This window comes from Primulina eburnea, chromosome 5, assembly GCF_022965805.1.
Source record: "Primulina eburnea isolate SZY01 chromosome 5, ASM2296580v1, whole genome shotgun sequence".
Taxonomy (NCBI): Eukaryota; Viridiplantae; Streptophyta; class Magnoliopsida; order Lamiales; family Gesneriaceae; genus Primulina; species Primulina eburnea.
The window spans coordinates 31,676,249-31,690,111 of record NC_133105.1 but is presented as its reverse complement, the minus strand read 5'-3'; the positions used below and the strand labels follow the sequence as shown (position 1 = coordinate 31,690,111).

Genomic DNA, 13,863 nt, shown 5'->3' with positions numbered 1-13,863 from the left:
TTCCCGATCCTAACAATGTATACTCTTGAATTTTTTTTCATTCATTTACTGAATATTCTTTTATATTTTTTTAAAAAATTAATAAAAAATTCAATATGATTTTTATTTAATTTTTTTCCATCAAATAAATTTAAAATTATATATATATATGTATTTATATATATATATATATATATATATATAAACATCTATACTATTTTATTAAGTTTGAGACACTTATAGTAACTAACTTTGGTGTCATGGTCTGTTTTATTTTAGTACAATTTATTTGTAGTTTAGTGGATAGAATCATTGTCATTTGGGGTTTAGGTTATAGGTTCAATTCTTATTTCATTTTTTTTATTCTTTTATTTTTCAATTTATTTTTTAATTTATATATCAAAATTACAGTGTAGTTCCTCATTATTTCTTATAATTATATTTTGATCCTCATTTAAATATAAATAAAATGAATTATAAAATATATTATACAAACACGCAACGCGTGCGTCGGTATACTAGTATATTATTAAGTTTGGGGAACCTAGAGTATTAACTTTGTGTCATGATCTAATTTTTAAAATTTCAAAATAACCCTCTCAAGCTACGAAATTAATAATCATTTTAATTTTAGATTAGGTACCATAAAATATGTTTTTTATACATATATTTAAATTATAGAAAAGATGGAAGATTGAGTTTATAGAATGAATATGAACTGTTTTATTTATAACTGTTAAACACTATTTATATATTGAAATTATAGAACACATGAAATCTATTTTTAAGAGACCGGGCTTGTAGCCCAATGGTCTCACCCGCCGGATTAGCTGGCCTCCCTCCCCGGGTTCGATCCCCCTCCCCTGCGTGAGTTGTAATAAAAAAAAAAAAGAAATCTATTTTTAAGATTAAATTTAGTTATTTATCTTAAAAAAATATTTTTAATAATCATCTATATTTTTAGTAATTTATAACTAACCTATAAGTACCATTTTAGATAAACTTTCCTATATTTTTAAAATTACTAAAATACCTTTTAATATAATATATTTGATTATTTATACAAAATCACATTTCTTGTTTATTAATGAAATTAATATTTTGTTTTTGTAATGTCAAAAAATTTGTGGAAAAAATATAATATTTTGGGATATTTGATTTTTAATACTAAACATCATTTATGTTGAAATACTTGAATAATATAAATATTTTTCATTTTTGTCATACATAATATTCGTGTATTATGTTACACACATAATATTAGTGCTTTAGTCACTACTAATAATAACATGGAAGAATGAGATACATATATGGATGCGATTGTGAAATGTTGAAAAAAATTATGAAGTTGAAAAAAATTTCGAAGTTTGCATTAAATATGTTCAATTTATTAATTTGGTAGGAAATAAAGTAGAATCTTCTAAAGTATTGTATATTAAGAACCTCGCTGGTCTAGAAGCTCTAATCCTAAAGGCTTGAAGCACTTATTGCCTACCCCAGTCCCATTATAATTCTTATAGAAAGTTAAATTATAGCCTTCAATTTTTCCCCCCTACCCCAGTCCCATTATATTTCTTATAGAAAGTTAAATTGTAGCCTTCAATTTTTATTTTTTTACAGAGAATAATCAACCGTGTAAACCCATGAAAAAAATTGTAAAAATTTTACTATTGGCCTATATAGTTTTTTTTTTAATCCTCAAAGTTGTCCAAAATAAAAACTTTTGTGTACAACGATAATTAGTGCACAGATTATATCTCACCTTATAGAGTGAATACTATAGATTATGGAATATGGAGCCAACTCCTCGAGAAAATTAATGTGTCAGTTACTTAATTTTAAAGTTCACAAAGTGTATTAATTATTTTATTCTAGGAGTTAGGCGATTTAATTTTGCTATTTTCACAAATTTTAAAGAAATGTTACCACACTTTCAACTATAAATTCCCCCACAATATCCTCTCATTCTACTACAAGTGCATAAAACATCTAAGCATAAAACACACTAGTTTTTCAGGACAAAAGTAATGGATGTGATCTCTGCCACCCATGAACTGAAGTCCCGAGTCCCGGCTAAGAGGATGTTCGAGGCCATAGTTATCGACGGCCGCAATTTATTACCCAAAATAGCCCCGCGGGCAATCAAGAGTATTGATATCCTCCAAGGCGATGGTGGTGCCGGAAGCATCAGGCAGATAAATTTCCCCAATGGTAAACAAAAATCGTGATCTTTGTTTTTATTTTTTATTTCGAAATACTTTAGATCAATCTTGGTGTTGTTGAATGAAAAAGGGAAAAGTTTATAATTTCTCGCAGATAAAACTTGGTGTTTTAATTAGTAAAAGACGTATTTCGTTGAAATTGAGAATAGCAGCAAAATATGGCCTAAAAGTGCAAGAGAAAAAAAAAACAAATTTATATCATTTAAATCAAAATTTGACAAATTAGAGGATTTCAGAAATTTTCTTATAAAAACGAAAATTAATTGATATTATGACTACAACCGAAACATTCATATAGCACACTTATTACAAAAATAATTTTCCCTATCAAATTGATCTGATGCTGGTGATTGATGTTAGGTGCTCCATTCCCTTACGTTAGAGAAAAGGTCGATGTCGTCGACACAGAGAACTTATTGTTCAAGGCTCGCGCATTTGAAAGCCGGATGTTTGGCGATAAGATTGAGGCAATCCACACGACCCAAAAGTACGAGGATTCAGGCGATGGAGGATGCATCATCAAGCTCACAGTAGAGATTCACCCGAAGGATGGTGCCGATTTCAACGATGAAGATCGACAGATGGGCAAAGCATTTGGTCGTGAGATTTTCAGTATTGTCGAAGAATACCTCGTTGCCCATCCTGACGTGTGCTCATCATGATTTATCACAATGATACTTTTATAGTAACATGTTAAATAAAGCCTGCTAAATAGAACTGTGAGTTCTGGTTCTACTGCTTTTTAAATAGTTATTTTCTTCAAATAAATTTGAGTTTTATGATCGATGGGTTACATTTACTTCTTTATTCAATGGATTTTGCTTGGTAATTGTTCAATCTCGACGAAATCCATTTTGCCATACATCAAATTTTGAAAATTCACGTGTATTTTGTAAATGATCAAATTAAATAAATACTTACTTGCATTAAAATTTATTACTACAAAATTAAAACACATGACAGCGTAGTACTTAAATCTCAACATCAACCATTAATGATAAAACATCACAAAAGTTAGAAATGAGAGACTAGGGCCGGACTTTTTATGAGGCCAAGGAGAGCCACCGCCTCAGGGCCTGGACCTTGAGATGGTTCAATATATATATTTTAAGTTGAAGACCTACCGAAATAAATTATTTTGGCCCAATATTAAATAAAAAGAAGAGTAGTTTGAATATTTTTTGTTTAAAATGTATCAAACTCGATTTTTTCTTCAAATTCGGTTTGAACAATTTAAACAATATCAAGAGACTTTGGGACATTTGTTGAGTTTGAAAAATTTAACGAGTTAGTCTTTAACTATCTTGATGAAGTATTTTACAGAGTCTCAATAATTGTTTAGGATACTATAATATTTGGCAAAAATGAATGAATAATTCTTAAATACTGAAGTTGAAGTTAATAAACACTTACTGTGATCAATAATGTCACAAAATAGATTAAATAAACTATCTATGTTGTTGATTGACAAAAAATGATCCGAAAACTGGATTATACAAAGTTGATATATATTTTTCCTCTAAAATAGCTAGAAGATTATTATTTATGTAATTATTGTTAGAGTATGTGCCCGGCAAGCCAATTTGTGGTTTGAGCTTTATTGACTCTAATGTAAAACAATCTTTATTTTAATAATATTTTACGATTTTATTCGATTATGGCATTATATTTTATCTGTATACCCATGCAAGCTGCATAGATAAAGCCCTTGAATATACAATCGGTAACATGAGGTCTGCGTCTTAACGTAAGATCATGAAACTCATTAGGAAGCGTACCGTATACTCTAAACAGGTTCCTAGTCGATTCAGCCGCCTAAAACAAGGATAAAGGTCGCTCGAGCTCGAGACTAGCATCTGTGGTGCAAACGCCATGTTTCATTGGCAAGGAAATGGATGAAAGGGGATCGGTTACGGTGGCCGGAAACGCAACGGAAGCACAAAAATTTTCGATTTTAGCATATATATATTTCGACCACCATAGATTTGTGTAGGAAATACAATAAAACACCAAAATGACATTCATAGTGTGTTTAGAAATAGTTACCTATCAACCTCTTGAGGTTGATGATGGCTCCAACTTAGTTGATATACAACTAAGCTCTTGATGGCAAGACAATCTACAAGCTTCACCTTGTTCTTGAATCTTTCCTTCAAAATTAGGCCCACCACTAGCAAACTAGAACCCTTTTTATTTTGCACTAGAAAAATAAAAAGATTTTTCAAGGAGAAGTATTTTTCTTCCTCAACACTTGAAGAGAAAAATTGAGAGAAAACTTGAGAGAATTGTTATGAGAATTTCGGCCATTGTGTGCTAGAATGGGGGGAAGGGAGACTTGTCTTGGACTTGCAAAAAGTAGAGACAAAAGTAGCATGCCAAGCCTTGATAGTTGCAAAAGTTGTCTCCAACCCTTCACCTCCCATGCATGCATATTATATGGTTTATTATCAAAATAAAAACCATGGAATAAATTTAATTATCTCAAACATATTTGAGACTAATTAAACATTACTTGAATTTACTCAAGTCCCACTTGTTAAATAATTAATTTAAATTGAGCTCTACAAGACTCAATATAATTTAATTAATTCAACACTTGAATTAATTTAATTATTCGGACTCTACTAGGTCCATCAGTGTTTAATTAATTCAACACTTGAATTAATTAAATTTAGTCCATAATAATGTTTATGAAAATCACAATTTTCAAATACATTATTCAATTGGCCAAATTTTAATTTAGGAACACTTCCATAAATTAAAATTTACATTTCTCTCATAGAAGTCATACTTCTATTTTTTTTTTATACACTTATAAACTCATTTATAAGTCGTTCAACACATTGAACTATTTTACTTCTCAACGGGATCTAGAAAGCCAGCACTTGTGTGGCCCTCAATGGTTCATTGATACAACTAGCCGTGGGTTCACATCTCCATGTGATTCGGACTAAACATGTCCTTATATGAGCATACCCCAATTGCTACATTCTTACTTATCAATTCCTTGATAACAAGAACGTCAGAACTCAAGTCTGATAGCACCCAACGAATCATGTTAAACGCCTAGCAACATCGCTTACATGATTCCCTAGGTATCAAATGATAGTGCCTGCAAGAACCATTCAATTATGGTTAGCGTACAGTACGGTCCCTTCAACTCATATATCCCGACCGATTTAACAACCATTGGTTTATCGAGAGTTGTCAATGAATCGATACTATGTGTCATGTTGTAGTTGCATCGATGGTGTAATCTATGAAACCCCTTTCATAATTACCACCATACTCTGATCAGAGATTTCAATCTACATACACATGAGAACACATAGGATATCCATACCCGAAGGTAAGCGGTGAATCCCCGACTACAATGCATCGACTCCTATATGTTTCGACAGAACACCCAACCTTGCCACCTGATGACCCCATGAGAGTCGGTAAACAAGCCAAAGTGTAATTCTAGCACATAGAGTCTCAATGTTGTCCCGGGTCATAAGGACTAATGGTGTACAACCATAAACTAGGACTATTCCACTCGATAAGTGAGAACCACTTGGAAAGTCCTTTTATGGAGGGTTGTTCAGTGCACTCTACAAGGAGCACCTATCTGCATGTTCGGACATCACAATGTCCCCTACCAATGAAACATGGTACTCACATCGCAGATACTAGTCTCTAACTCGAGCGGCCTATATCCTTCTTAGTGGCGGCTGAATCGACTAGGAACCGTTTAGAATATACAGTATTCCAAATATGAGTTTCATGATACTCATCATATGAGCATCTCATATTCTTTCTACTATTTGTATATTCAAAGACTTTATCTATGCAACTAGCATGGGTATACAGATAAAGATGCGCCAATATAATAAATTCAAATATTATAAAAATAAAGATTGTTTATACACAGAGTTTCATCGTGAACACTCGGCCAACACTTGGCTCGACGGGCACCTACTCTAACAATCTCCCACTTGCACTAGAGCCAACTACCCATATACTTCAGACCCATTGATTCGCGATGCTTCTCGAATGATGGTCCTGGTAAAGGCTTAGTTAGTGGATCAGCAACATTATCTGCGGAGTCGACTTTATCAATCATGACATCTCCTCTTTCCACGATCTCTCTGAGGATGTGGTACTTTCTCAATACGTGTTTGGACTTCTGATGAGACCTCGGCTCCTTTGCTTGAGCAATCGCTCCCGTGTTGTCACAAAACACAGGGACAGGAGCAACTCCACTAGGAATGACGCCCAACCCTTGGACGAAATTCCTTATCCAAACTGCCTCCTTTGCTGCAGCTGATGCAGCAATGTATTCTGCCTCAGTGGTGGAATCCGCTGTACTGTCTTGCTTGGAACTCTTCCAAGAGACAGCAGCACCATTGAGCATGAATATGAATCCAGAGGTTGACTTTGAGTCATTAATATCGCTTTGGAAGCTAGAGTCGGTATAGCCCTCCAATTTTAGTTCTCCACCCCCATAGACCAAGAACAATTTATTGGTCCTCCTCAAGTACTTGAGTATGTCTTTCACAGCTTTCCAATGTGGAAGACCAGGGTTCGATTGATATCTACTCACTACACTTAGTGCGAAGGCCACGTCAGGACGTGTAGATATCATCCCATACATGATGCTACCAATTGCAGATGCATATGGAATGCGTGTCATCGCCACTATCTCTTCATCAGTCTTGGGAGACATAGACTTGGATAGGGACACGCCATGACACAATGGTAGATGTCCTCTCTTAGACTCATCCATCCAGAACCGCTTCAAGATGGTATCAATGTATGTGGACTGGGTGAGACCAAGCAATCTTTTTGATCTATCTCTATAGATCTGTATTCCCAATACAAAAGATGCTTCACCCAAGTCTTGCATTGAGAACTTGCTTGCTAACCATATCTTAGTTGATTGCAACATTCCTACATCATTCCCAATGAGTAGAATGTCATCAACATACAACACCAAGAATGTCACAACACTCCCACTGACCTTCTTATACACACAGGGTTCCTCAGGATTCTTAGTAAAATCAAACTCTTTGATTGTACTATCGAATCTAAGGTTCCAACTCCTAGATGCTTGCTTTAGACCATAAATAGATCTTTGAAGTTTGCATACCATATGCTCACTTCCGATAGATGTAAACCCTTCGGGTTGAGACATGTAAATCTCTTCCTTAATATCCCCATTAAGAAAGGCTGTCTTAACATCCATCTGCCATATCTCATAGTCATACCATGCGGCTATGGCTAGCAAAATCCTTATGGACTTGAACATTGCAACTGGAGAAAAGGTTTCCTCAAAGTCAACTCCTTGTCTTTGAGTATATCCTTTTGCCACCAATCGCGCCTTGAAGGTCAATACCTTCCCATCCGCCCCAAGTTTCCTCTTGTAAATCCATTTGCACCCTATGGGAAAAATTCCCTCAGGTGGATCCACGAGATTCCACACTTGGTTCGAATGCATGGAATTCATCTCAGATTCCATTGCTTCAAGCCACTTGGATGAATCGGCATCAGATAATGCTTCCTTGAAGGTCCTTGGATCACATCCTAGGTTAGGCTCATCATGGTCCTCTTCAAGAAGCAGACCCTACCTCATAGGTGGTCTCGAGACTCTCTCGGATCTTCTAGGAGCTTGTATCTCCTCTCTTGGCTCTTCGGGCGTGGGTTCTATAATTGTGGGTGTCTCTCGAACTTCTTCGAGTTCTATCATCTCCCCTTTTCTATCCAATAGAAATTCCTTTTCCAAAAAGGTTGCATTCCTAGAAACAAACACTTTTGTTTCTTGGGGATGATAGAAGTAGTATCCAACCGAATTCTTTGGATATCCCACAAAGTAACATAAAATGGATCGACTATCCAATTTATCTCCCACTACCTGATTCACATAAGCAGGGCACCCCCATATTCTAAGATAAGAATATTTGGGTGGCTTTCCCATCCATATCTCATATGGAGTCTTGTCAACTGCTTTTGAATGGACATTGTTCAACAACAGTGCCGCTGTCTCAAGCGCATATCCCCAAAAGGATGGCGGCAACTCCGTGAACCCCATTATAGACCGAACCATGTCCATCAAAGTCCGGTTACGACGCTCCAAAACACCATTCAACTGTGGTGTAGCAGGCGGAGTCCACTGTGAGAGAATCCCATTCTCCCTAAGATACTCTTGGAACTCGGCACTCAAGTACTCACCACCTCGATCCGATCGAAGTGCCTTGATGCTTCGTCCCAATTGCTTCTCTACTTCACTTCTGAATTCTTTGAACCTTTCAAAGGCTTCAGACTTGTATTTCATCAAATACACATACCCATACCTCGAAAAGTCATCGGTAAAGGTGATGAAGTAGGCATGTCCATGCTTAGTAGTGATGCTAAGCGGACCGCACACGTCGGTATGGATCAAATCCAATAACCCTTTGGCTCGCTCCACATGGCCCTTAAAGGGAATCTTGGTCATCTTTGCTTTCAGACAGGATTCACAAGTCGTGAGAGCATTAATATCGGACATATCAAACATGCCCACTCCCACTAGCTTGTTCATCCTTCTTAGGGAAATATGTCCTAATCGAGCATGCCATAATTGTGCCGAATTTAGAGTATCTTGTTTGCGCTTGTTTGTTGTTGTTTCAGCTTGGACATTGTTAAGTGGGATATCTTTCAATTTTAAGGTGTAGAGATCGTTTTCAAGTTCTCCGGTACCAATTAAACATTCGTTCTTGTAAATGTTGCAAACACCTTTGCTAAATAAACAAGAAAATCCATCTTCTCCAACATAGAAATGGAAATAATGTTTTTCACCAAATCTGGTACAAACAAAACATCTCTCAAAACAAACTTAAAATCATTGTTCAAATGCAAGTAAACATCTCCAACAGCCTTGGCAGCAACTCTTGCTCCATTGCCCATCCTCAAGAAGGTCTCACCTTCCCGGAGCCTCCTACTTCTTCCCATCACCTGCAAATCATTACAGAGATGTGAGCCACAGCCGGTATCCAATACTCAAGAAGTAGAGTTAATTGAAATGTTTACTTCAATATAGAACATACCCTTTCTAGAACCCTTCTGGGCAAGATATTCCTTGCAATTACGCCTCCAATGTCCAGGCTTCTTGCAGTGATGACAAACATCAACAGTCTTGTTAGCTTTATCTGGTGTAGCTACCACAACGGGGCTCGGAGCTTGCCTCTTCAAGGGCACGTTCTTCTTGGGACGTTGGAAAGAACGCTTCTTCCTCTTCCCACGTGGATCGGTCTTCGTACCAGATGAAGAACCCACATAAAGAACCGACTTCTCTTTCTTGATGGTGGACTCAAAAGTCACAAGCATGTTCACCAACTCCTCAAGGGTCGGTTCCATCTTGTTCATATTGAAATTCACCACAAAAGGATCAAACGAGCTAGGCAGCGATAACAGCAACACGTCGGTGGTCAACTCCGAAGGCAACATCAAATCCATGCCAACAAGCTTGTCCACGAGTCCAATCAACTTTAGGCCATGCTCATGGACCGAGGCCCCATCTCGCATGCGCAAAGTGATTAGCTCCTTGACGGTAGCATGCCTAAGAGGCCGAGTCTGCTCACCAAAGAGCTCCTTGAGGTGCAAATGAAAGTCAGCAGCACTCTTTGCACCCTCAAAACGCCTCTGCAGCTCATCATTCATAGAAGCCTGCATATAACACTTGGCCTTCAAGTCATGGTCACACCAATCCTTGTAGGTCTGCAATTCCTCAGGAGTGCAGTCAGTCGGAGCCTTATCATGGGGCGACTCATTTAGTGTATATGCAATCTTTTCCGAGTTCAAGACGATTTTCAGATTTCTTAGCCAAGTGAGGTAGTTAGGTCCGGTTAACACATGTTTTTCGAGTATGGCAGAAAGCGGATTGCGAATTGAAGACATTGCCAAATAGTACTGAAAAGTAAACAGATAAATGTTAATGACTATTTTAAAATATTTAGTAAGATATAAAGTATGGACTTTAACTTTATAAATGTTTACTCCCACTGTTTTGACATCTTTTACTACCCTCTAGTGAAAACGGGAAACTCCTTTCCTCAGTAGGTACGTAAGGTCCAATTAGCGAATCATGATCCCGAATAATATCAGCCAATCACAATTCCTAAAAGGTAGTTTCCAATTGCATCACAATGCAACCCTCTACGTAAACTTTTGTCTCACGTTTGATTAGGACCCAATAATATGACGTCGTTCATCTTCACGTGTCAAGCCTTACTCATCGATATTGAACCTTAATAGACGGTCGCCATGAGTTCCCCCAATAATATGAGCCGAAATCATGGGAGTTCCACGTAGTTCTCATCACCATGTCAATGATGTCACAGCTTTCCGGCACCCAAAGCTCCCCCAATAATATGAGCCGAGCCCCGAGTACGGGTAGCGTTCATCATGCACCCATTGTCGATAGAAGACAAGGAAATTATAAACAAATTTATAATTCCTCTTTTCGGGCTTGATATTAATTTTGAATCTTATTCAAAATGAGGGTTTTTAATTTTGAAAAGGTCTCATCATTAATTTTATTTAAAAGCTCGCCATGTTTGATCGTATGTTTGCCGGATTCATGCAACTTTGTTATTATCATAATAATAACGCACATACTCATTATTTATAACATATCATGCATATATTATAAACAGTAAACAAACAAGGATGATCAATCGCCCCAATACTAACGGACCGTGTGAGCTAAACACGGGCCTAGGTCCAATCCTAGGGAAATGCATGGGATGCAAATGCAACTATTACATTAGCTTCCAATATTTACATGTCTTCGATCTTCATAATCATCATGGCCACCATCTTCTAATCTTGATCATCCACTATACTAATATTTACAAATAAATATCCATGGCAAATAGGGATACATCTCATGGGGTGGGAACGGGCCATAAACCAAGCCCTCTTTATGAATTGATAATTATTACAATCATTCAACACAAAATATCCTAGCATACACCTAGCAAATTGGGCTTGGGCTTTTGATCATCCTTCATGCATAATATCACATATCATACTCCATCAATTAGTTATCACAATAATTAATTGATCCAATATTATATATCTTGATCCAATCACTAACCGCCACGATTATAAACTAAGTTAACAAAGTATACAAACACCTTTGTCTACTTTCAAATTAATTTATTTATAACCGAATTTCTTGTAAAGCACCATTTACTATAAATATTTAAAGTCCAACTTAAAATATTTATTTCATGAGAAAATATTTGCAACTTTTGTAATTTTAAACTTAAGGGCCCTAAAAATTATTTTTCACCAAAAACCGTTTTGGCCCATTTAAAATCACAAACATGTTAGCCATCTAATGGCCCAACAACTCAAGGCCCATGACACTTTGATAATCCAAAACACTTTTGGAAAACCCTAGTCGTCATCGCCGTCGCCGGAGCTCCGTCGCCGGATTCCGGCCACAAAATTTTTTTTTTATTTTTTTTAAAAGAGCGGCGTTCGGGCAGCCCCTCGGGCTGCCCTTGCTGCCCGAAACGGGCAGCCCGAGCTGCCCGACATGGGCAGCAACATGCTGCCCGAAATGTCCCCAAAAAGGCCTTGGTATTTTGTTGCAAAAATACACTCATGCGGTTAGAAATCGATCTCAACATAATATCTTGTATTTGCTACACAAAAACGTAACCATAGCTCGGATACCACTTGAAAGGGGATCGGTTACGGTGGCCGGAAACGCAACGGAAGCACAAAAATTTTCGATTTTAGCATATATATATTTCGGCCACCATAGATTTGTGTAGGAAATACAATAAAACACCAAAATGACATTCATAGTGTGTTTAGAAATAGTTACCTATCAACCTCTTGAGGTTGATGATGGCTCCAACTTAGTTGATATACAACTAAGCTCTTGATGGCAAGACAATCTACAAGCTTCACCTTGTTCTTGAATCTTTCCTTCAAAATTAGGCCCACCACTAGCAAACTAGAACCCCTTTTATTTTGCACTAGAAAAATAAAAGATTTTTTCAAGGAGAAGTATTTTTCTTCCTCAACACTTGAAGAGAAAAATTGAGAGAAAACTTGAGAGAATTGTTATGAGAATTTCGGCCATTGTGTGCTAGAATGGGGGGAAGGGAGACTTGTCTTGGACTTGCAAAAAGTAGAGACAAAAGTAGCATGCCAAGCCTTGATAGTTGCAAAAGTTGTCTCCAACCCTTCACCTCCTATGCATGCATATTATATGGTTTATTATCAAAATAAAAACCATGGACTAAATTTAATTATCTCAAACATATTTTAGACTAATTAAACATTACTTGAATTTACCCAAGTCCCACTAGTTAAATAATTAATTTAAATTGAGCTCTACAAGACTCAATATAATTTAATGAATTCAACACTTGAATTAATTTAATTATTCGGACTCTACTAGGTCCACTAGTGTTTAATTAATTCAACACTTGAATTAATTTAGTCCATAATAATGTTTATGAAAATCACAATTTTCAAATACATTATTCAATTGGCCGAATTTTAATTTAGGAACACTTCCATAAATTAAAATTTACATTTCTCTCATAGAAGTCATACTTATATTTTTTTTTTATACACTTATAAACTCATTTATAAGTCGTTCAACACATTGAACTATTTTACTTCTCAACGGGATCTAGAAAGCCAGCACTTGTGTGGCCCTCAATGGTTCATTGATACAACTAGCCGTGGATTCACATCTCCATGTGATTCGGACTAAACATGTCCTTATATGAGCATACCTCAATTGCTCCATTCTTACTTATCAACTCCTTGATAACAAGAACGTCAGAACTCAAGTCTGATAGCACCCAACGAATCATGTTAAACACCTAGCAACATCGCTTACATGATTCCCTAGGTATCAAATGATAGTGCCTGCAAGAACCATTCAATTATGGTTAGCGTACAGTACGGTCCCTTCAACTCATATATCCCGACCGATTCGACAACCATTGGTTTATCGAGAGTTGTCAATGAATCGATACTATGTGTCATGTTGTAGTTGCATCGATGGTGTAATCTATGAAACCCCTTTCATAATTACCACCATACTCTGATCAGAGATTTCAATCTACATACACATGAGAACACATAGGATATCCATACCCGAAGGTAAGCGGTGAATCCCCGACTACAATGCATCGACTCCTATATGTTTCGACAGAACACCCAACCTTGCCACCTGATGACCCCATGAGAGTCGGTAAACAAGCCAAAGTGTAATTCTAGCACATAAACTAGGACTATTCCACTCGATAAGTGAGAACCACTTGGAAAGTCCTTTTATGGAGGGTTGTTCAGTGCACTCTACAAGGAGCACCTATTTGCATGTTCGGACATCACAATGTCCCATACCAATGAAACATGGTACTCACATCGCAGATACTAGTCTCTAACTCGAGCGGCCTATATCCTTCTTAGTGGCGGTTGAATCGACTAGGAACCGTTTAGAATATACAGTATTCCAAATATGAGTTTCATGATACTCATCATATGAGCATCTCATATTCTTTCTACTATTTGTATATTCAAGGACTTTATCTATGCAACTAGCATGGGTATACAGATAAAGATGCGCCAATATAATAAATTCAAATATTATTAAAATAAAGATCGTTTA

The 13,863-nt window shown here is 36.6% G+C and overlaps 1 protein-coding gene across 1 annotated transcript; it reads left to right on the top strand.

Moving 5' to 3' along the window:
* Positions 1 to 1,946: 1,946 nt before the first annotated feature.
* Positions 1,947 to 2,983, top strand: LOC140831811 (major pollen allergen Bet v 1-D/H-like). The gene is made up of 2 exons (XM_073195547.1): positions 1,947 to 2,190; positions 2,562 to 2,983. The coding sequence occupies exons 1-2, from the start codon at positions 2,007 to 2,009 to the stop codon at positions 2,861 to 2,863; spliced, it is 486 nt and encodes a 161-aa protein (XP_073051648.1). The 5' UTR covers positions 1,947 to 2,006; the 3' UTR covers positions 2,864 to 2,983.
* Positions 2,984 to 13,863: the final 10,880 nt, after the last annotated feature.